Source organism: Melospiza georgiana, chromosome 26, assembly GCF_028018845.1.
Source record: "Melospiza georgiana isolate bMelGeo1 chromosome 26, bMelGeo1.pri, whole genome shotgun sequence".
In the NCBI taxonomy this organism is placed as follows: domain Eukaryota; kingdom Metazoa; phylum Chordata; class Aves; order Passeriformes; family Passerellidae; genus Melospiza; species Melospiza georgiana.
In genome coordinates this window covers 5,327,875-5,350,670 of record NC_080455.1, presented here as the reverse complement: position 1 = coordinate 5,350,670, position 22,796 = coordinate 5,327,875, and the positions used below count along the sequence as shown (strand labels likewise).

The following is a 22,796-nucleotide window of genomic DNA, read 5'->3' as shown; positions in this document are numbered from 1 at the left end:
GGTTAATAGAATAGGTAGAAGGTATTGGGGAAAAATGATAAATATTGTACACGTAACTTCGGGTATAAAGATAGGTGACCGTCCCGGGGGCTCGCAGTGTGCTCATGGCTGGCTGCTGTGCAGACCTCTGTCGGGCTGAAAGAAAATCTTTTAGATAAACAATTAATAAACACTGAGACCGAGAAAAGATCAGAAGTCTCTCCTCGTCCTTTGAAGTGTGGGCTGCCCAAGGCCACCCTGGGCCTTTCCAGGCCACCTAAACAGCCGAGAAAGGGGTCCTGGTGCCTTTGCCCTGGAGCGGGTGGGGAGCAGGATGGCATCTCCCAGCCTGACTCCATGGAATCAGCCCCAGTTAGCAGCTGGAATGACTCAGCTCCACTCCTGCTCTGACATTGCTGCGATGGGGATCCCGCAGCCCAAAGAGGATCCAGCACACAGAGCATCCAGCTCTCCATCAGCACCACTCCTCACATCAAACCTCGATGCCTCTGCAGAAGAGACTCTAAAGGATGGCTCAGAATGGCTCTAAACGATCCCATTCAGGCCCTAAAGCCCCACGACTCCATTAATTAATTACTAACGACGATCCGTCTCAGCCTCGCGCCTGCCCGCTCGCTATTTTTACCTCCCTATTTCCAACTCCCAGCGTTAAAAAAATCATGAGCCAGGTCTCAGAAAACCTCCTGAGCGGGTCTGAAAACTCATTTTTTGGTCAATCCCTGCCAGGCTCTTTCGCTGGTGGTTCCCTGTGACGGAGGAGCTGGAGGTGGCACCCACGTCCCCGGTGGTGGGTGGCATCTCTCCCACTCCTGGCACACATATGGCCTTTATTAAAAAGCAAAATTAGTCTTTCACCCTCTGGTGGCAAAACTTCAGAGCTCGGATCAGCTGTGGGAGCCTCAATTAATTACCAGCGGGTTGTTCCTATTGCTGCTAATTATGCTGGAATGGGCATAAAATGCCAGGAAGGAGCACGGGCTGCTCCAAAAAAAGTTTAGGATTTAAGAAAAGAAAGAGCAGGGCCAGAGGATGCTCGTGATGCCACCTCAAAGAAGCGTGTCCTGGCTTTGGTGGCCTGCCAGGATGTCACCTGTTGGTGTCTCATTGCTGGGGAAACTGAGGCAGTGGCAGGTGAGGAGCCGGGGCTGCGGGAGCTGCCAGCCCCGAGCGCCCACCCGCCAGGCAGCCTCGCCTCCCATAATTAAGTACTATCAACAATTGCACATTAATTAATTTAATATCCATTATTATTAATTAACAGGGTAATTAAGTCCTTCCTGTAATTAACACACCACCCAGCAGAGAGGCCTGGCTGCAGAGCCAAGGGAAAAGGAGCAAGGACGGAACCCCTGGAGCCGGAGCCCTATGGGGACACAACCCCAGCCACCCCCCCCAGTGGGGACACACAGAGAGGGAAAAGTGATTCCTCAAAAGCAAGGGCCTCACACGACATTTATTTGTATTTTATTATAAAAAAATACAGAATCCAAATGGGGGGGGGGGCGGGGGGTGAGAGATCCGGTTACCATCAGCACGACGTCGAGGACGAAAGCGGGAATGTCGAAGGACGGAGCGAGGCGCGACGGGGACCAGCACGGGGGGGGGACAGCACCAGGGGCAGGGGGGGCTGCTCCAGGGGACCCCCAGCCCTCCCCCACCGCCGCCTCCGTCCTTCCACTCTCCCACAGTCGCTGTACACAATATAGATATTTATATATATAATCTATATATATATAAAACACAGACCGAAGGCCAGGCGGGTGCTGCCGGCTCCGTGGCAGAGCCCGGCGGGTGCCCCCCGCATCCCCCCCCCCCCATAAACACAATGCTTTTGTCACCTTCGGGAACCACGACCTGGTCTGGACACACGGGACAGGGACAGGGATGGCAGGGAATGCGATTTTTTTTTTTTTTTAATTATGTGGGATTTTTTTTTTTTTTTGTAATTTTCTTTTTTTTTTTTTTGTAAATTTTTTTCTCTCTTTTTTTTTTTTTTTTTTTTTTTTTGGATGGTCGGGATGAGCTTATTGCAAGATTCCAGCTTCCTAGTCTAAAAAATAAAAATAAAATAAAAATAAGATAAACCCTTCCATAAAATCCATTCTCAACAATACATAAAAAAAAAAAAACGCTCACAGTATAGCGCTGTATGTACAGAGACAGAGCCCCCCCCGGCCCCCACTGCGGGATCCACTCAGAATAGGGGGGCTCCAGCCAGGTCTGAGCCCATCTCTGGCATCCCCCGGGACCACCGACCACCCCTGGCTCCTGTGGGATGGGCACAGCACCTCCCCAAGGTGGGACAGCCCCAGATTTAAGGCGAGGAGGGGTCGGGGCTGCGGGGTGACCCCTCCCTGGGGATCTGCCACCCCTGGGGTCACGGCCAACCTCGGGTTGGGGGTTTGAAGGAGGGGGTTTCACTTATTAATGCAAAGGAAAATGGGAAAAATCCCCAAGCCCAGCCCTGCAATGTCGGGGGACAATGGGGGAGCACCAGGAAGGTCCCACACCTGTTCACCGGCCCCCCCATGGGGGCTCCTGTACCCCCAAGGCACCGGGGGCACACGGAGCAGGGTGGAGGAGCAAAATCCACGGCACACACTCCTCCCACCCCGGCGCCAGCCAAACGCCCTCGGAGCGATGCCCACAGCTGGGCGAGCCCGGCCTGCCGGCTCCCAGCGCCCGCCGGTGCTCCCCGTGCCAGCCGCCCATTCCCGGTGCTCCCAGTGCCAGCTATTGGCAATGCCAGCCCTTCCCGGTGCTCCCAGTGCCAGCCATTGGCAATGCCAGCCCTTCCCGGTGCTCCCCATGCCAGCCATCCTCAGTGCCAGCCCTTCCCAGTGCCAGCCATTCTCAGTGCCAGCCCTTCCCAGTGCTCCCAGTGCCAGCCATTTGCAGTGCCAGCCCTTCCCGGTGCTCCCAGTGCCGGCCATCCTCAATGCCAGCCGTCCCCGGTGCTCTCCGTGCCAGCCCTTCCCAGTGCTCCCAGTGCCAGCCATTTGCAGTGCCAGCCCTTCCCGGTGCTCCCAGTGCCAGCCATCCTCAGTGCCAGCCCTTCCCAGTGCTCCCAGTGCCAGTCATCCTCAGTGCCAGCCGTCCCCGGTGCTCTCCGTGCCGGTGTCCCCGGTGCTCCCGGTGCTGGCCGTTCCTGCTGCTCCCCATGCCGGGTGTGCCCGGTGCTCTCCTCGCTGCTCTCCCAGTGCCATCCTCGGTGCTGCCGTGCTGCCCACACATCCCCGGTGATGCTCCCCAGTGTCCCCAGTGCTCTCCTTGCCTGCATCCAGTTTGCCGCTCACGGAGCCACCCCGGTGTCCCACGGGGACGCGGTGACATCCTGGCACGAGTGGAGAGGTGCTCAGAGGGGGCTGTGTCCATCCAGGCCCCCCGTGCCCGGGGCAGGGGGTGGCCGGGGGTGGCAGGTCCGGCTCCGTGACGTCCTGTGGCCGGGCTGGGAAGGAGCCTGTGCCCACGGAGCCGGTGGCACCACGGCTGTGTCCGGTGCTCCCGGTGGCTCTGCCCGCGGCGGGGACAATGAAGGCTCAGCGGGGACTCGAGCCCGGCCCGTGCGGGTCAGTCTGGCACCAGGGGGACCCGACGGGAACAACTCAACGAATAAAAATAAAAATACTTTTTTCTTTTAAAAAAACCGAACGAAACCAAAAATTAAAAAAAAAAAAAAAAAAAAAAAAACAAAGGAAAAAAAACCCCAAACGGACGAGGACTCTGTATTTGGTCTAGAAATGTAAAAAGCAACGCCCCACCGGGACAGCCCGAGCTGCGGGGCAGGGATGGAAATTCGGGACCCATTGCCCGGGGACAGCCCAGCACCGCTCCCGGCGGGACGGCCGTGCCACGGCGGGGACTTCAGGCGGCGACACGACCCTCCCGGGGCACCATTGGGGACGGGCGGGATCCGCGGAGCCGCTCCCGTGCCGGTGCTACGAGACCAGCAGCGTCCAGACGACCGGCACCACCGCCAGCGCCGCCGGCGGCACCCTGAGGCTGCAGCAGGAGTTGTTGCTGGTGAAAATGGGCTCCGGAGACTCGTAGAGGGAATCGTCTGTGGAAAAGGAAGGGACAGAGGGAGGGTGAGACGCTGGGATGGCTGCGGAAGCGCGGGGATGCTCGGCCTGGGATGGAAGCGGAGGCGCGGGGATGCTCGGTCTGGGATGGAAGTGGAGGCGCGGGGATGCTCAGCACGCCGGGATTGGGATCTGGCAGCATTCCCTCCCCAAATTCCAGCTTCCACCCCCGGGATGTGACACGGGGACATCCCAGTGTGGCCGTGAGGGTGGGAATGCCGAGGGTGCTCCTGCTCCTGCCCTTTACTGGGATTAGGGAGCGTTGTCCCCCACGTCCCCGCGCGCCACAGGGAGGTGACATTGTCCCCGGGGTTGGACCCACTTGCCCACAGCCTGGGGGTCCTGTGCACATGGGGGGACACATATAAGACCCCATGTGGCTGCTCCTCAACTCAGCTCACTCCAGTTTGCCACTGGATTATGGATTTTTATGGATCTGGAGGCAGGAAAAGCAGAGTCTGGTCCTGCCTGGGGATGCTCCAATGTTCCACCCAGCTGATCCCCCTGTGCGCCCAATTCCAGAGGGTCCCTCGTGCCAGGATGAAGTTTCCAGACTCATTTTTGAATGAGTCAATTCCAGACTCATTCCAGGGCCACACCCAGTCAAGGGGTGCCCCCTCCCACCATCCCCCAGGCCCAGCCTCTCTCCCCCTTCCCTTCTCTTCCCCTCCGCGAGACAGAACAAAATCCCAATATTATTAAAATACTAAAAAATAATATCGGGAGAGATTTTTTTTCTCCCCCCTCTCATCCTGAATGGAACATGATGAGTTTTTACAGATGGTTCTGTTACGTTGGGTTTTATTTTAAAGCCACCAAAGGAAGGGAGGCGAGAGCCATCGGTTACCCGGTGACATTCCGCTGTCCCCAGGGAGAGCTGCTGCCATTTGCTAATTACACGTTAACAGGAGAAGAAAATTATTAATTTGTTTTTTTAAATGGCTGATTTATGCGAGTTGGAAAAGTAGCCACTGAGCAGGGATGATTATTGTTATTCATATATTTTTTTTTTCCCTGTGTCTGGACAGTGCTGAGATGGCTCCAACAGAGCTGAGGGGCCCTGTCCCCATCCCTGTCACCACCAGGGTGGTAACCAAAGGCCACCACTCGTCCCCAACCCACAGGGCAGGACCTGGGGACCCCCCCAGGGACCCCCCCAAACCTCTCACTTACTTGTTGGCCGAACATAAACCTTCAGCTTCAGGCAGGGCCTGTCCACCGTGTTCGGGGGGGAGGCGGCTGCAGGAGGAAAAGGGGACAAAGGGGGTGGATTGAGGGGAAAGCAGCAAAACAAGGGTCAAGGCACTGAATAAAAATAATAAACATTGGGAGAGAGGGAAAGGGAGGAATGGCAGTAATTATCAGGGTGATACTTCCTCTCGGGATGAGAAAATGGGATTATTTTATATATATATAAAGAGATTTAATTTTCTCTTTTTTTTTTTAATTAAAGCAAGGAGTTTTTTTTACCCACCCCTTTTATTTTCTGTTTTGGCGCTTCACCCCATGGAGGGAAGGAGGAGGTGCTGAGCTGAGCAGGACCCTGAGCACCCCAGCTCCTCCATCCCAGCCACATCCCAGCCCCATCCCAGCTCCTCCAGGGCTCCATGGGAGTGGGGATATTTTTACCCTCCTATTTTCTTTTCTTTTTTAGTGCTGCACCCCATGAGGGGATGGAGAATATGCTGAAGTGAGAGGCACCACAGGCATCCCAGAGAATTCCATCCCACAGCATCCCATCCCACAGAATTCCATCCTGCAGCATCTAAACCCACAGAATTCCATCCCACAGCATCCCAACCCACAGAATTCCATCCCATGCATCCTATCCTGCAGAATTCTACCCCACAGCATCCCACCCCACAGCATCCTAACCCACAGCATCCCATCCCACAGAATCCCATCCCGCAGCATCTAAACCCACAGAATTCCATCCAGTAGCATCTAAACCCACAGAATTCCATCCCATAGAATCCTAACCCAGAGAATTCCATCTCACAGCATCCCAACCCACAGAATCCCATCCAGTAGCATCCAACTCACAGAATTCCATCCCATAGAATCCTAAGCCACAGAATTCCATCCCACAGCATCCCAACCCACAGAATTCCATCCTGCAGCATCCCATCCTGCAAAATTCCATCCCACAGCATCCAAACCCACAGAATCACATCCTACAGCATCCCACTCCACCGCATCCCATCCCACAGCATCCTAACTCACAGAATCCCATCCTACAGCATCCTAACCCACAGAATTCCATCCCACAGCATCCAGACTCACAGAATCCCATCCCACACCATCCCATCCTGCAGCATCACATCCCACAGCATCCTAACCCACAAAATCCCATCCCACAGCATCCCAACCTACAGAATCCCATCCCACAGCATCCTAACTCACAGAATTCCATCCCATAGCATCCTAACCCACAGAATCCCATCCCATAGCATCCAGACCCACAGAATTCCATCCCACAGCATCCCACCCTGCCACATCCCATCCCACAGCATCCTAACTCGCAGAACTCCATCCCACAGCATCCCACCCTGCAGAATCCCACCCCATCCCGCTGCATCCCAGCTCCATCCCCAGGGCCAGCGCTGCCCTTGACCCGCTCCAGAGGCACGAGCGTGTCCCGGTGCCGGCGGGTTAATGGATTCCAATCCGTGGGCTCGAGGAGGAGGTAATTTCTTTTCTTTCATGTCTGCTAAATACGGTTCCTCAAAGAGGCATAATTTCTAATGTTCCGCATGACGGGAATTCTAACCGGGTTAGCAATGATCAGCTTCCCATTTACTCCTGTGTAATCTCTCCCTAACGACATTAAAAAATAAAAAAAAAATAAAATAAAATAAAAGCGGGGTGGAGGGGGGGAAGGAAGAGAGACAGAGAGAGTTGCGGCCGCAGTTATTGCGCCGGTGACATTTCACGGGGGGGAGAAGAGAGAAGGGGGGAAATGGTAATTTAATATAGATAAAAGGAACAAATTAAGTGGGCTGAAAACAGCTGCTTTAGGAAAAAGAGGAGGAATGATAAGGCGGAGGAGCGTGGCCGTGGCTCTGGAGAGGGCGGCGGGGTTGGGGTCGCGCTGCCGCGTTTGGGGTTGGGTTTTATCCCAGCACCTGCCCCCAGCAATGCTGGATTGTTTTTCCTGTGGGCTCCTCTCCCCCTCCTGTCCCTGTGGATGTTCTGGAAGTGGAAATTCCCTGCTGGGAGCCCCCATCCTGTGGCAAGCACTGGAGTTTCCTCCTGAGCGGGCCAGGCAGTTCAGTTTAGGGTGAGAAAGGGAGCCCAGATCCGGGAGAGCACAGGGATACATGGGATAGCACAGGAATTCCATGTGAGAACATGGGAATTACATGGGAGAGCTCAGGTGTATATGGGAGAGCACACAGCATTAAATGGAGCATAGAAATGCATAGGAGAGCACAGGAATAGATGGGAGAGCACAGGAATTACATGTAACAGCATGGAAATATATATGAGAGGATGGAAATTACATGGGAGAGCACAGGAATTCCATGTGAGAACATGGGAATTGCATGGGAGAGCTCAGTTGTATATGGGAGAGCACAGGAATTACACGAGAGCACAGAAATACATAGGAGAGCATGGGAATAGATGGGAGAGCATAGGAATTACATGTGAGAATATGGAAATATATGTGAGAGGATGGAAATTACATGGGAGAGCACAGGAACTCCATGTGAGAAGATGGGAATTACATGGGAGAGCTCAGGAATTACACAAGAGCACAGAAATACAGAGGAGATCATGGGAACAGATGCGAGTGCACAGGAATTACATGTTAGAGTGTGGAAATATATATGAGAGAATGGAAATTACATGGGAGAGAACAGGAATTACATGTAACAGCATGGAAATATATATGAGAGGATGGAAATTACATGGGATAGCACAGGAATTCCATGTGAGAACATGGGAATTGCATGGGAGAGCTCAGTTGTATATGGGAGAGCACAGGAATTACACGAGAGCACAGAAATACATAGGAGAGCATGGGAATAGATGGGAGAGCATAGGAATTACATGTAAGAATATGGAAATATATGTGAGAGGATGGAAATTACATGGGAGAGCACAGGAACTCCATGTGAGAACATGGGAATTACATGGGAGAGCTCAGGAATTACACAAGAGCACAGAAATACAGAGGAGATCATGAGAGCAGATGCGAGTGCACAGGAATTACATGTAAGAGTGTGGAAATATATATGAGAGAATGGAAATTACATGGGAGAGCACAGGAATTACATGTGAGACCACGGGAATATTTTTGAGAGCACAAGAATACACAGGAGTTTATGGGAACACTGCACTGGGGCTGGGGACATTCCCAGTGCCATTTCCACTGGAATGAAACCAGTGCCTCTGGACAGTCCTGGTCATTCTCATGCCCGTTTCCATGGGATGTTTGTTTGCCCTGAGCTGGATTTTTTGAGAGGATTCTGCAGCGTTTTTGCCTCAACCAACACCAACAACCCAGCCCACCAGGACCACCCCAAGCCCATCCCCACTCACAGATGTAGTAATACTCGTGGCCGGGTCGGAACTCGAAGCCCAGCGAGAAGGGGGTGAAGAGCTGGAACTTCTCGGAGAACTTGAGGGGCCCGTTGGGCGAGTCGGGGCGGTTGCACTCCCAGCGCTTGAAGCCGCGCTGCCGGTGGTCGCAGGACGCGTGGCCCTCGTAGTTGACCATGTAGAGGATGTACCTCTCCATCCGCTCCGGCAGCGGCTCCTCGTAGTGAGGGCAGTAGATGTCCAGGTAGTCGTTGATGCTCACCTCCACCGTGTAGTCCCCGCGGTGGAACCTGCGGAGATGTTGGGGCAAGAGGGTCACAAACTCGTCTGGAGAACCCTCCCGGCGTGGAATCGCACGGAGGTTTGGGTTGGCAGGGACCTTAAAGGTCATCCAGTGCCCATGGGTGTTCTGGTTTTGGGCTCTGTTTGGTGTCCTGGGATGGAACCCTGCCACGTTGCTCTATTTGGGACTGAAAATCCTCCTTGTTTTGCAGGAAAAACCCAAGGAGAGACACTCCCAGGACATCAAGTGGTGCCTCCAGATGTTGGATATGAGTGGGTAAGGAAGGGCAGGTGAACACAGGACCGTGGAATCCCAGGATGGTTTGAGTTGGAAGGACCCTAAAGCCCATCCAGTGCCCATGGGTGCTCTGTTTTTGTGCTCTTTTTGGTGTCCTGGGATGGCACCCTGCCGCGCCGCTCTATTTGGGACTGAAAATCCTCCTTGTTTTGCAGGAATGAGCCAAGGAGAGCACTCCCAGGAGATCAAGTGGTGCCTTCAGCTGATCCAGGACTATCAGATATGAGTGGGTAAGGAGGGGCAGGTGAACACAGAACCATGGAATCCCAGGACCCTAAAGCCCATCCAGTCCCCCCTGCCATGGGCAGGAACACCTTCCACCATCCCAGGTTGCTCCAAACCCCATCCAACCTGGCCTTGGACACTTCCAGGGATGGGGCAGCCACAACTGCTCTGGGCACCCTGTGCCAGGGCCTCACCTCTGTGTGATCCAAAGCCTGATCCAACCCCACCAGCCCCATTAACCTCCAGATTAACCCAAATCCTTTTTGTTTCATGCCAACAAACCGGCACCATTTGGCAGGAAACCGCACAAAAACGGCGATTCCCGGCGGCGCCGCAATCCCGGTGTCACTGGTGCTCTTGGCACTGACAACCCCAGAGATTAAGGGATTATCAACACTGGAGAACTCCCTGGCACATGCCAGCAACCCCCCTCCAGCTCCTCAGGGTGGCCCCTGTGATCCCCTCCCCAAATTCCAGACCCCCAGCACCACAGCTGGTGGAGCTCAAGGCCAAATTTGCTGTTCCCCCATGGCAGCTTGGCTTCCTCTCATCGCTGAGTGAGATTTTTTATATAGATTTAAGGGGTTTTCCTATCAATTTGAGGTTTTTTTCTATCAATTTAATGTTCCCCCCATCAGGCAGCCCCCCAAAACCTCAGCACTGCCAGTGGTCACCCCACAGCCCCAGGGTTTGGCCAGTGGATGGAGGGATCAGCACAGCCTTGGTGGGTTGGGGACAGTGACCACAACTCCCTCGACCTCTCAAAGCAAAATTTTGGGGCTCCCAAACACCCCCTGAGGCTGTGAAATGGCTCCAATTCATCCAGAAACATCCAGAAACACCCCAAAAGTGCGGCCCCATCCCTATGGGAGCAGAGAGTGACCCCCAAAAGGGAAGGGGGGCAAGAAGGGAGGAGGTGTGGGGAGGACTGGGGGGGTCCTGCAGCCCCCCTCCAGCTCATTACCTGCCTCATAAGCTCTCTGATCACACAGGGAACACGCTAATTAAGGAGCAGGGTTTCTCCCTCTCCTTCCCTCTCCTTTCCCGAGCCAGTTGTGCCAACCCTGCCCCTGGCAAGGTAACATTGGAAAATGTAAAATTAATACAAAGGGCTGGAATTTACAGGGAAACAATTTTCAAATGCGCGGAGAACAATAAAAAATATTTAAAGGAGGAAAAAAACCAACAAAAAAAGCTTCTTCTCGCTGCCTTTTATTTAAAAAAAAATTATTTATTTTAATGATCGTTACTAAAGCCCAAAGAAAGGCGGGGGGGGGGCCCACTTACCAGGGGAATAATAGTAGTAATAATTATTACATTTTGGGGGAAAAACTCACTTTGAGGGAGTGACAAATTGCTGAATTAAAGCTGATTAAAGCTGATTAATGGCCCAGACACAGATGGATGCAGGGGGGCCACGGGGAGGAGGTCACCCTTGTCTAGGGGGCTGTGGGGAGGAGTCACTCTCCTTTGGGTGAGGGGGTTTAGGGGACCCCCAGCTTGGTGCACCCCATGTTCTGGGCTCCCCCAGTGCATCCCAGTTTGATGCTATGGGATGGGGATGATTTCAGCACCAGGGATGCACCCAGGACAACCCCCAGATCCATGGACACCCCAGCTCCAGAGCTCCATGCTCCCATCCTCCAGCACAGGACCTGTCACCCACCCAGCCTGGCTCCATCAGATTTGGGTTTAATCAACAATTTCCCAGCATCATGACACCTCTGCCCCTTCCACGACAGGAGCAAGAATCCATAGAAAGGAAATTGTCTGGAATTAAAATCTCACCACACCAGGCAGGGTGGCAATTCCATGCTGGAAACACATTGGCTTCTCAAGTTTTTACCTCTTGGATATTCACCGTGGACGGGAGAAACCCTTCCAAGGGGAGAGGCACCCGCAGATGGAGACCCCAGACCAAACCAGGAGAGCAAATCCCACACCCAAACCCTGGTCCTGCTCCCCCAAAGCACAGCCAGTGCCTCAGTTTCCCCTCAGAGCTGCAGCAGCACCCTCTCAAAATTCCCAAATTCGGGCAGCGACCCAGCGCAGGAACAAAGCGGATTTGTCTCTCTACACCCTGCGAGACCAGCCAGTGTCCCAAGGGTTAAATAATTCAGATTTTTCTTTCCTGAACAGCTTGAAAAGAGATATGATTGCGCCCACTGGAATACAGGAGGGGGGGGGGGATATTATGGATGGAAAAGAGCTATTTAAGCTGAGGAACGGTGTTGGCACATAAACAAATGGGTATAAACCGGCCATGAATAAATTGAGGCTGGAAATTAGGAGGTTTGGAACCACTGGGGGCTCACAGGGGCAGAGGGGCGAGGGGGGGACTGGGGCAGGGGGCCAGGTATGGGGTCCCCCCCGCTCCAAGGGCACCCGTCCTTGCGGGGCCAGGCGCTGAGAGATTTAAAATCTCCCTTCCGCTTTCATCTCCCGAAATCTCCTTCATTCAAATAGTCACAGCGTGATCAGGAGTAATAAGCCTATTACAGAGCAAAATAAAACACAGCAGCCTCCCCCCCTGCCCACCCCCCCAAACCAGCCCCCCCCCCGCCCTCCTGCCCTCTTTGGGGCTATTAAACACAACCTAAAGGAAATTCAGATGTGGAGAAACCAATGTCACCCCTTCCCCAGCTCCCCCAGGTGTCCCCCTGCTCAGGAAATGGGGACAAAGTGGCTCCTGGAGCTGGGGGGGTGGCAGGGAAGGGTCCCTGGGGTGCAGGTGCCCACTGGCCCCTTGCACAGCTCCTTTCTGCATTAATCCTGTTGCTCAGCTGGCTCTGTGGCCGGCAATGGAGTTCACACCGGGAATGTTTAAGGTGGTTTTCCATCCGCTTCTCCCTCTCCTTGGGCAGGAATCACTGCCAAGCCCGGAGCCATCCCTCGGGATGACAGTGACAGTGCTGGGCAGGAGCAGGACAGGGCCACCAGGGGGAAATTGGGCCATGTGCTGGTCCCAGTGTCCTGGAGGCTGATCCCTATTCCCTGCTCGAGAGGCAGAAGTCACTTACGGAGCTGGGAGGGGATGGAGCTGGAGCTGGATGCACACCTGCGTCCACCCAGTTTAGGCCCAGTGGGTTTGGCCACCCCAGACCCCATCCCACTGCCCTGTCCCACCACCTCACCAGTGCCAAGGTTGATTTTAACCGTGTTTTCAAATATTTTCCATGGCAGAAGAGACCGTCCCCAAACTCCCTCCAGGCTGTGCCGGAGCATCCCAGCATCCCACCGTGGCCAAGCCCTGGCGCTGGCAAGGATGAGATGGCATTCAGGGAATGCCCTGTCCCCATCAACCCCAACCCCTGGGAGGGTGGCAGTGACAAATCCCAGTCCCCAGAGGCTCTGGGGTTGTCCCTGGTGGGACAGAGTGAGGACGGCGTCGTGGCTCACGGAGCGCCAGTAATGCGGGCCGGAGGGACCCCGCCGTACACACAGCACCTAAATTATTTAATTTCTCCAAACTGCTGCACCTTTATAAATCATTAAAAGCTCCTTTTGATCTGTGTTAATGAGGTTTCCTGAGTGCGGGGCTGGGAAATGCTTCGGCGCCAGAAAGCGACGCCGCTGATTAAAAAAATCAAGAGGGGGTGAGTGGGAGCGTGGGGGGCACGGGCAGGGGCTGGGGGGCACGGGGAGGTGGGCACAGGGCAGGGGGCACAGGGGCTCCCCAGGGCCCAGCCAGACAGTGGAGGGGCTTTAGGGATGCCCATCATGTTTATGTTCTTTCTCTTTCAGTTTCCCTTTTCAGTTTTCCTTCCCTTTCCTCTTTCCTGGAGCTTTCCAGCTGGGGAATGCCAGCAACATGCTGGTACCTGGGAAGTGCTGGTGCCAGGCTGGGCTTCTTGGTCCTCCCGGTGCTCTGGGAAACAATTCCCTGTTTGGGGAGCAGCGGGATGGGACGAAAGCCCCGGGGCTGCCACTGGGAGCCTCAGGAGGGTCCGGTCCCGTTGGTGACCCCGTCGGTGACACCGTGGGAGCGCCGCGGCGCCGGCCCTGACAGCTTTAATGCCGATATTTATCTGTGCTCCAAAGCCCCGAGCCCGGCTCCACACTCAGGAGCTGCATCACCAGCATCGGGACAGCTCCCGATGATGGCAGCTGGGTTTGGGTTTGACATCGGCTGGGGACACGGTGGGGACAGACAGGGGTGGGGATGGGGACAGATACAGGGATGGGGACAGGGATGGGAATGGGGACAGAGACAGGGATGGGGACATGGATGGGACAGGCACGGGGACGGGGATGTGAATGGGGATAGACACAAGGACAGGGATGAGGATAGGGATGGAGATAAGAATGTGGATAGAGACAGGGATGGGGACAGAGATAAGGAGAGGGATGGGGACAGGGATGGGAATGGGGACAGAGACAGGGATGGGGACAGGGATGGGAATGGGGACAGAGACAGGGATGGGGAAATGGATGGGGCAGGCACGGGGATGGGGATGTGAATGGGGATAGACACAAAGGCAGGGACAAGGATAAGGATGGAGATAAGAATGTGGATAGAGACAGGGATGGGGACAGGTATAAGAAGAGGGATGGGGACAGGGAGGGGAATGGGGACAGGGACAGGGATGGGAATGGGGACAGAGATAGAGATGGGGACAGGGATGGGGACAGAGATAAGGAGAGGGATGGGGACACGGATGGGAATGGGGACAGAGACAGAGACAGGGATGGAGACAGGAGTGGCAGGGGGGGATAGACAGGGACAGTGATGGAGATGGGGATGGAGATAAACACTGGTATAGGTACAGGGATAGGGATAGGATTGGGGATGGGAATGGGGACAGCATGGGAATGGCGACAGAGACAAGGATGGGGATTTAGACAGGGACAGGGATGGTGATGGGACTGGGGATGGAAATAGGGACAAGCATAAGAACAGCAGGGAGGCAGGGATGTGGTGGGGATGGAACGGGGATAGAGACAGAGATGGAGATGGGCACAGGGATGAGGATAAGGACTGGGGCAGGCATTGTGGCTAAGAAAAACAAATTCCATGCAGACCCAAGGGGCACTTCCCCAGCCCTGGCATCCCTGGAGCTGCTCAGGGAGCAGCACTGCCCCAGCTGGAGCAGGCGAGCTGCACCCCCAGCCCGGCTCAGCGGAGCTCACACCTCCACTGACGGATATTTCCCTTTCCCTCCTTTTAAGGTAAATGACAGAAAATCCCAGGACAGCCATCAGCCTCCGAGGTAACCTCGTCCCGCCTCGGCCGCGTTCCCACAGGATTCAGCGGCTCCTGTTACCTGGGGCAACGGCGGGGAAATGACGGCTGGCATCTAAATTGCCATCATTATGCTCCCGAGCCAACACTCCCCATTTACACTTTATTGTCATCTTTTGCTTTAGGGAGATGCTGAGATATTACAGGACGGGGTGACAGAGCGGGATGAGCGGGGACGAACCAGGAGAGAGGCGCGGAGATAAATGGGGACCCCCGGAGCTGTTATTCCAGCCTGATTGCGGATCCGCAAGCGGAGCCGAGCCCGATCCCGCAGGCTGTGGGGAGCTTTTAGCACACACAAGAAAATAAAATTTGTTTAAATGCAAGCGCCAGCCTGGCGGGGCCCGGGCACGTGGTAGCTGGGAGAGGATTCCCACCAAAACGGCGCGGAAGCAGCTCAGCCTCCTCCTGCTGCAGGGATGCTGATGGAAAAAGGGAACTGAGCCTCACCAACAGCTGCTGCTGGGCTGGGGCTGGGACCACGCTGTGGGGCTGGCACCCCTTTGTGGGGTTGGCATCCCTTTGTGGGGCTGGTACCCCATTGTGGGGCTGGTACCTCAATATTGGACAGGAATCCCATTGTGGGGCTGGCACCTCAATATTGGACAGGTATCCCATTGTGGAGATGGCACCCCTTTGTGGGGCTGGTACCTCAATATTGGACAGGAATCCCATTGTGGGGCTGGTACCTCAATATTGGACAGGTTTCCCTTTGTGGGGCTGGCACCCCTTTTTGGGGCTGGTGCCTCAACATTGGACAGGAATCCCATTGTGGGGCTGGTACCCCATTGTGGGGCTGGCACCCCTTTGTGGGGCTGGTACCTCAATATTGGACAGGTATCCCATTGTGGGGCTGGCACCCCATTGCATCTCCTGCACCCCACTGCAGTGAGGTCACTGGGGTCACTCCAAGGATACTCCTGGGCACCCCAAAGCAAAACCTGCTCTTGGCTCTCCAAATTCCAAGTTCATTCGCCCTCCCCATCCCACTTTTTGCACAAAGGAAATGCAAAGTTAAACTTGGGATGCCACCTCCCCATCCCCATAGGGGTGACTGCAGTGAGACAGGGCCAGGGGGAGGAACGGGGCCTTTCAAGTGTTTGCAGTGAAAAAAAGAGGAAAAAAGCAAAGAGTTCAAAAACTGAGCAACTTTCCAAGGAAGAGCCAGGGTGGCTTCACCCTCAGCCCCACAGTGCCATGCATGGGATTGGGATTGGGAGATTCCTTCCCACACAACAACAAAACACCTCCCTGAGTGGGACCCCAGAGCTCACAGTGCTTGGATAAACCCAACCAGAGCCACAACCCCACGGATGCACCCGGAGCTGGGAGCTCCACATGACCCAGCACGACACGGACACGCTGAGTGGATGGACCCTGCCACGATGCCAAGCATGGAGCAGACAGGTTTTTCCCTCAGACTCATGACATCACCCTCTTGTCCAGAAAAAAAATGCAGGTGTCAGAAAGAAATTGTGTTTTTGGCACACAAATATTCCATTTTCCACATGCCACAGCCCATCCAGGGGGATGAACCCCCTCTTGGGCAGGTGGAGCCTCTTTTGGGGGAGCTCTACCAAAGCTCCCTGGAACTGCTCCAGCTGCTGCAATTCCCACCACTCACCCCTCATTAGCATGGATGCTCGTTAGCCCAGCGCTGAGACTAATCAATACTGCCATTAACCGACTCCCTGGAATTAATGCGCTTGAACCTGGCAGGCCGCAGGATATTGGTCATTTTTCCACTTAACCTGGCAGGAGGAGTTTTTCCCTGTGCTGGTGGCTGTGGATGACAGAGGGAAAGCTGGGACAGCTCATCCCTTCAGCTCCTGGCTGCTGGCTCACCACCAGCTTTGTGCTCACCACCACTTTTTGGTCATCCCAAGCTTGTTGGAGACTCTCTAGGGGTCTCCAACCCTGTCCCAAGCCATCGGGTTGGAGAGCCTAGAGAGGGTTCTGGGGTCTCCATCACAGCATAGGGACACCCAGATTGTGACCCTCTGGTGCCACCCCATTCCTGCAGCTGCTCCATCCCTTCTGCCCCAGGTTCCTGGCCCTGGAGCCCCGGGCAGGCACAGCCAAGCTGCTCTCCAGGGCAGCCCAGAGCCACCCTCCCCTGCTGCTCCCGCCGCCTCGCAGCGCCTCTGGCTAAACAGAGATCAGAAATGTTAGATCTTTCTTAACATCTCCTGCCAGCACTGTCAGTGGCCCTCTCCAGAGTACCAGGGCCCTCTGTTATGTAAACACAGCACATTCTCTGTCAAAGATTAAAAAAAAAAAAAGCCTCATTTGCACATAAAAGCAGCCTCTGCACTAGTTACGGGCACTGTGGCATGTAAGGAAGACTGTAGGTTAAATTCAATAATAAAGTGGGGCAGCACAGAGGTCCTGCTCCAGCTCCTTCTCCCACAGCTGCTCCAGCCCGACCTGCAGCCACCAAGTGGTGCCAGTCACAGGTCCCTGGGATGGATGGGGACTGAGGAGGCACCCTGAGCCCAGGCTGGGCTGTGCCTGAGTGACCCCAGGCCCCTCAGACCACCCTGGTGCTCCTCTGTGCCCTCTTCATGCTCATGGCACCCCAGACTCCACCATGCCCATCTCCTCCCCTTGGCACCCCATCCAGAGCAGGGCCTGCTGCCCCACATCCCTCCCCACACGTTTTTGGGAGCTGGCACCACCCTCACACCCTCAGCACAGCTCTGCCATTGCCACGGAGCAGCTCCACACAGGGAACCACACGGATCACGGATGTGACACCGGATCATGGATGTGACACCGGATCATGGATGTGACACCGCGGATGTGACACCCCTTGCTGCCAGCCCTTGGTGACTGCTGTGAGATGGCACCGGGGGCATCTCTGGCCAGGGCAGGGAGTGCCAGCAGCCCAGCCGACTCCGGGGATGGCGGCAGCCAGCCGGGCCCGCGGCCGGTTCCGCGCAAATCGAATCAAGAGAAACTGAACTGCCGGAGAGATGAGGGCTGGGAAGTGTCACAGTAATTGTGTTAGTGCCAGCAGGGCTGTGGCTGCTCCAGGAGCCAGGGGCACGGTGAGGTGGGCATGGCAGGGTGGCACAGAGAAATGGGCACACAAGGATGGTCATGATGGGATGGGCACGGCAATGCCAGCACAGGGGCTCACCAGACACCCACATCTGTCAGGCCCAGGGGGAGGGAGTGAGGGTCCAAGAGGGATCAGGGCGAGGACCAGCAAACCCAGACGGCCACAGAGCCAGGTGGCACGAGGAGTCACAGCGATGGTTGACAGTGAAGGTGACAGGGACACCGGATTCCACCAGAGAGAGGCGATTCACTCCCAAATCACTGCATGTCACCATGCAGCACCCATGTCCCCATGGCCATCAGCCTGGGGATCATGTCACCATCCAGCACCCGTGTCCCCATGGCCATCAGCCTGGGGATCATGTCACCATCCAGCACCCGTGTCCCCATGGCCATCCGACTGGCACACATGACCCCAAAGACACCAGCCTGGCACCTGTGTCCCTGCGCACGCTCAGCCCTGTGCTCGCCAGCCCCGCTCACGTCTGTGGCAGCCGGGCACGTGCCAGCCGTGCGCGGGATCACGCGTGCTCATCCGTGCTCCGGCGGCTCACGCTGAGCGCCCTAATTACCGCGTCTGGCCAGGCGGGCGGGCGCTGATAACGGGCACGGGACGGAGCTGCCGGGGGTTATCAGGCGGCGACAGCCGGGCCCCCCGCCGCCCGCGCCGCAGCCCGCTGGGACGGCCGGATCAAGGCGCGCTTTGGGGGTCTCCAAGGGGCGGGGGATGGGGTAAACAGCCCCCCGAGGGGTGACCTCATTAGCACGGCCGAGCCCCAGTGTTGTTGTGGCTGGGCCTGGCACGCTGCAGGCAGAGCCTTGGGATGTGGGGTCACCACGGTGTCGGTGCCAGCCTCTTGTCACCTCCCTGCTGTGCTGGAGGTGAGGGACGTCCACCCTGCCAGTCCCACTGTCACCAACCTGGAGGGAGATTTTGGGTGCTGTGAGGGCCTGGGTGGCAGCAGGAAAGGCCACTGAGGAGATAGATCAATGTCACACTCTGGTCTCTGAGCCAAACCAGCCACTGTCCTGGCAATCCCCAGAGCCGTTCCATTTCTCTCATCCCAGAGCCACAACCAGGACATGGCACAGTCCTGCTGTGACGCCAGCATGGTATCCACTGCTTCCGTGCCTCAGTTTACCTGCCCCAGGGCTGGATCTTCCTGCATGCCACGGATCCAGGAGCAGGAGTAACAGAGAAGGAGAACATTCCCCATCCTAACTGGCTAAAGACACACAAATTAACATGGATAAACACAGACTGCTGCATTATTTCACTTATTGGCCACTATTTTCAGCCAGCGGCCGAATTCCGGGCAGGCGTGAGATGGGTGGCAGCAGGGTGGGGGGGTTGGCAGGAGCACTGGTGACTCTTTAACCTTGGAGCACTTGGCCTGGCAGGGAATTTGGGGCGAGCAGTGTCGGTAATTTGATCGGCAGGAGCCGGGCAAGCGCTGGCCCCGCAATCACCGGGAAAACGCCGACGCGGTGGAAATCGGCCGCCGCTGCCCAGCGGGAGCGGGCACAGGGACACGGCTCGGAAGGAAGGACACAGCGGGCACCTGTGTGCCCCCCACCTCTGTTCAGTGCCACCCTGGCACTCCCAGGGGGCACCGGTGGGTTCCAGACCCCCACCAAATGACACCACTGTCCCTCTGTCCCGGCAGTGCGGGGCTGCAGAGCCAGAATTTATCACACCCGCCCCAACAGCTCCCTTTGACAGGGTCTCCGGGGAGGCTGAGCAATGCCTTTCGTCTGCCCAACAATTAATTATTTCCTGGCTAATGATGAACTCCGACTTGCCAAGCAGGGAGCGGCTGCGTGGCAAACCCTCCCTTCACCCCACTGTGCCCCCTCGCCACCACCCCTCCCACGGCAGGGTGGGATGTTGGGGTACCCAGGGATAAGAGTGGGCTGTGAAACCTCCCTGCATCTCACCATCCTTCTCACAGGCACGCTGCCCACCAAAAAGGGCGCCCCAAAAGCAGGAGGATGGTGCTGGGCAGGCAGGATGGGTCCCCTCTGGCAGTGCCAGCAGGTGGGTGCTGCTCTGTGCTGCGGCAGCAGGTGCTGGCAGCACTCTAAGTGCCACTGGCGGCAGCCCTGGAGCGCTCCAGGAGGGGATAACTGGCTGATGGGGCTGAGCTAATGGAGAAAATCCATTTAGGATCACTCGATACTCTCCCCTGGGCTTTCATTACACCTCAGGGCTCCGCAGGGCACCGGGCCCTGAGCCGGCCTCTGCCAGCCCAGATCCCATCGCTGCCGGCTGGATGTCTCAGCAGAGGGACTGCAGGGATGTGGGGAGGGATGTGCATGGGGAGGGATGCAGGGAGGGATGCAGGAAGGGATGAAGGAAGGGATGAAGGAAGGGATGTGCATGGGAAGGGATGCAGGAAGGGATGCAAGAAGGGATACGCATAGTGAGGGATGTAGAAAGAGACGCAAGGAGGGGTGCAGGAAGGGATGTGCATGGCAAGTGATGCAGGAAGGGACACAGGGAGCCTTGTGCACAAAGCCTGCAGCCCTGAGCTTGTAGCTGCAGGTGACAAGAGCAACGCCAGCAATGCCTGCGAGGGACAGCGACAAACTGGGGTGCGATGGGGCCTTGCCCTGGAGCAGCTCCCAAGGAGCTCGGCCTGGCTCAGTGCCACAGGCAGCAACAGCGACCCCCGGGGCTGCAGGCGCTCAGGCCAGGCTCCCTGCAGTGGGAAAGGCGACAGAGCCATGAAAAGAAGTAAAATAATTATCGGGCGCTGGCGGCTCGGGCTCCCGCCCGGCGCGTTCTGTTTAAGGCTAGTTAATAGCCAGTGTTCTCTGGTTAGGCCTGAATGACATTTCCAGAGTTATAATAACTGAGCTATTACTCGCCGTATTGATGCATTCCCCCCGCCGGCAGCGGCTCATCCCGCGCCGTGCCGCCCGGCCGCCGAAAGCTCCTTTAGTCAATAGCACTTCTATTTTTCATTACTCCCTGGAAATGTGGCTCTTGGAAGCTCATCCGTCATTCAATTACGCCCTGGTTCAGTCCTATCATACACGTGTCATAAAGTTCCTCAGATCTGAACTGCTGTTAATTTTCTGCGCCATCCCAAGGGGATGCCCGGGACGTGCCTGGAAAGCAACCAGGCAGCCGAGGGCATGCCGGGTACGGGCGCTCCCGGGAGCGGGGGCTGCGGCACTGCCCGGGCACGGGGGGCTCCAGCAGCCCAGGGGTCACCCCAGAGCTCGGACATCGTCCCTTCCCCGCGGCAGAGGCAGCGGGCCTGGCGCAGCACGACCTTGGCAGCGCTGGGAATTTATTCCTTGGGTTGGTTTATTCTTTTATCAGGTGTTGGTTTAACAGGGTGAGCTCCCCCCCCCTTCCCCTTTAATCCTATCGGCATCTGTGTTCGGCACGTCCGTACCCAGAATAATCACCTGCCTGGCAGATTTGTCACTTCACCAGATGTAATCGGGGAACTTTTCTCTTTTTTTTTTCCCCTCTTTTTTTTTTTTTTTTTTTTTTTTTCTTTTTGAAACTCTCCTTATTTTCTGTTTCTTAGAAGCTGCAGCTCGCGGGCAGAGGCGGCTGCTGCAGGCAGTACCTGTTCCAGGTCACCCTCCCCAAACCCAAGGGTTTGCTCTGCTCAGAGCTGGGGTTTGGCTGAGGGGAGGATGACAGGGCAGTGGCACCGAGGGTGGATGCCAAACGCTGTGCCATGATGGCTGTCCCTGCCATCCTCTGCTGGATGGGCACAAACCCTGAGACAGAGGGGGAAAGGGGCACAGGATGAGGCTGGGGGATTTTGGGGATGGGGATGCTCAGCCAGGTCAGGAAGATGCCAGGTCAGAGGGACACAGAGGTTGCTCACAACATGTCCCTGCACAGATGCCAAGGACCATCAGGTCCTTCAGAGCCTTAAAAGCTCACACCCAAGAGGTGATGTTGGTCCTGCTCCCCTTCACACCCCTGCAGGCACCACTCCTGCTGTCCCACCATGGACTGCCTGTGGCTCTCTCCAAGCCCTGAGCATCCCTGTCCGTGCTCTCCCGTCCAGGGCGTCCTGTCCAGTCCCCTCAGCAGTGCCTGGGTGGTCTCAGCCACTCCACGTGTCCTCCCAGCAGGACAATGACCTGGTCACCGTCCTGCTCCTCCGCGCTCCCACGCGCTGCTTTCCCTAAGCCCGGACGGACACACGCCCGGGTGGGACAGACACACGCCCTGCTGTTGGAGAACACCCTGCCACTTGTCAGCCCCCGGGACAGCCATGCTCCTGCCAGGCCCCTTCCTGCTCCTTGGGACTGATAAGCAAACATTCCCATCAGGAGGATGAGGCAGGAACAGCCCAGCCACGAGGGGACAATGCCCGAAGTGTCAGTCATGCTGGAACAGCTTTTACCTCCGTTCTGATCGGGGAAACTGAGGCAGGGAAAGGAACTGAGGCAGGGAAAGGACTGTGGGTGTGCAGGGTGGGATGTGTGAGCTGGGCACAGCCTGGCATTTCCCTTCTCCCCTCCCACCCCAGGCTCCCGCTGCTCTCTGGGCACCGCTAATGACCGGCCTAATTGATCTCTGACGAGGCACCAGAGATCGATGCTGCCGGATCCCGCTGCAGGCTCTGTGAAAAGCCATTTCTCCTGCCCGGCCGGGCAGCACCGCCCCTCGCCCGCAGGGAAGCGCCCATCGATCGGGGCAGGGATCGATGGGGTGGGCAGGGGATGGAGGGGAAGGGGCCACCCCCGCCGAGGGGAGCATCCCCCGGCACCCAGCGGGTCCTTGTCACCATTGCAGGTGACACAGGGCACAGCCAGCAGCCGGGGAAGGGGAAGAAGAGAAGAGAAGAGAAGAGAAGAGAAGAGAAGAGAAGAGAAGAGAAGAGAAGAGAAGAGAAGAGAAGAGAAGAGAAGAGAAGAGAAGAGAAGAGAAGAGAAGAGAAGAGAAGAGAAGAGAAGAGAAGAGAAGAGAAGAGAAGAGAAGAGAAGAGAAGAGAAGAGAAGAGAAGAGAAGAGAAGAGAAGAGAAGAGAAGAGAAGAGAAGAGAAGAGAAGAGAAGAGAAGAGAAGAGAAGAGAAGAGGC

The 22,796-nt window shown here is 56.2% G+C and overlaps 1 protein-coding gene across 1 annotated transcript in view; it reads right to left on the bottom strand.

Annotated features, from left to right (window-relative positions):
- Positions 1-2,971: 2,971 nt before the first annotated feature.
- The window catches only part of EFNA2 (ephrin A2), a 41,481-nt gene continuing 21,656 nt past the window's right edge, over positions 2,972-22,796 (bottom strand). Inside the window, exons 2-4 of the mRNA XM_058040900.1 lie at positions 8,628-8,917; positions 5,256-5,321; positions 2,972-4,060 (exon numbers count right to left, since the gene is read on the bottom strand). Coding sequence (XP_057896883.1) covers positions 3,939-4,060; positions 5,256-5,321; positions 8,628-8,917 — 478 coding nt within the window. The 3' untranslated portion in view covers positions 2,972-3,938. The remainder of the gene's footprint in view (positions 4,061-5,255; positions 5,322-8,627; positions 8,918-22,796) is intronic.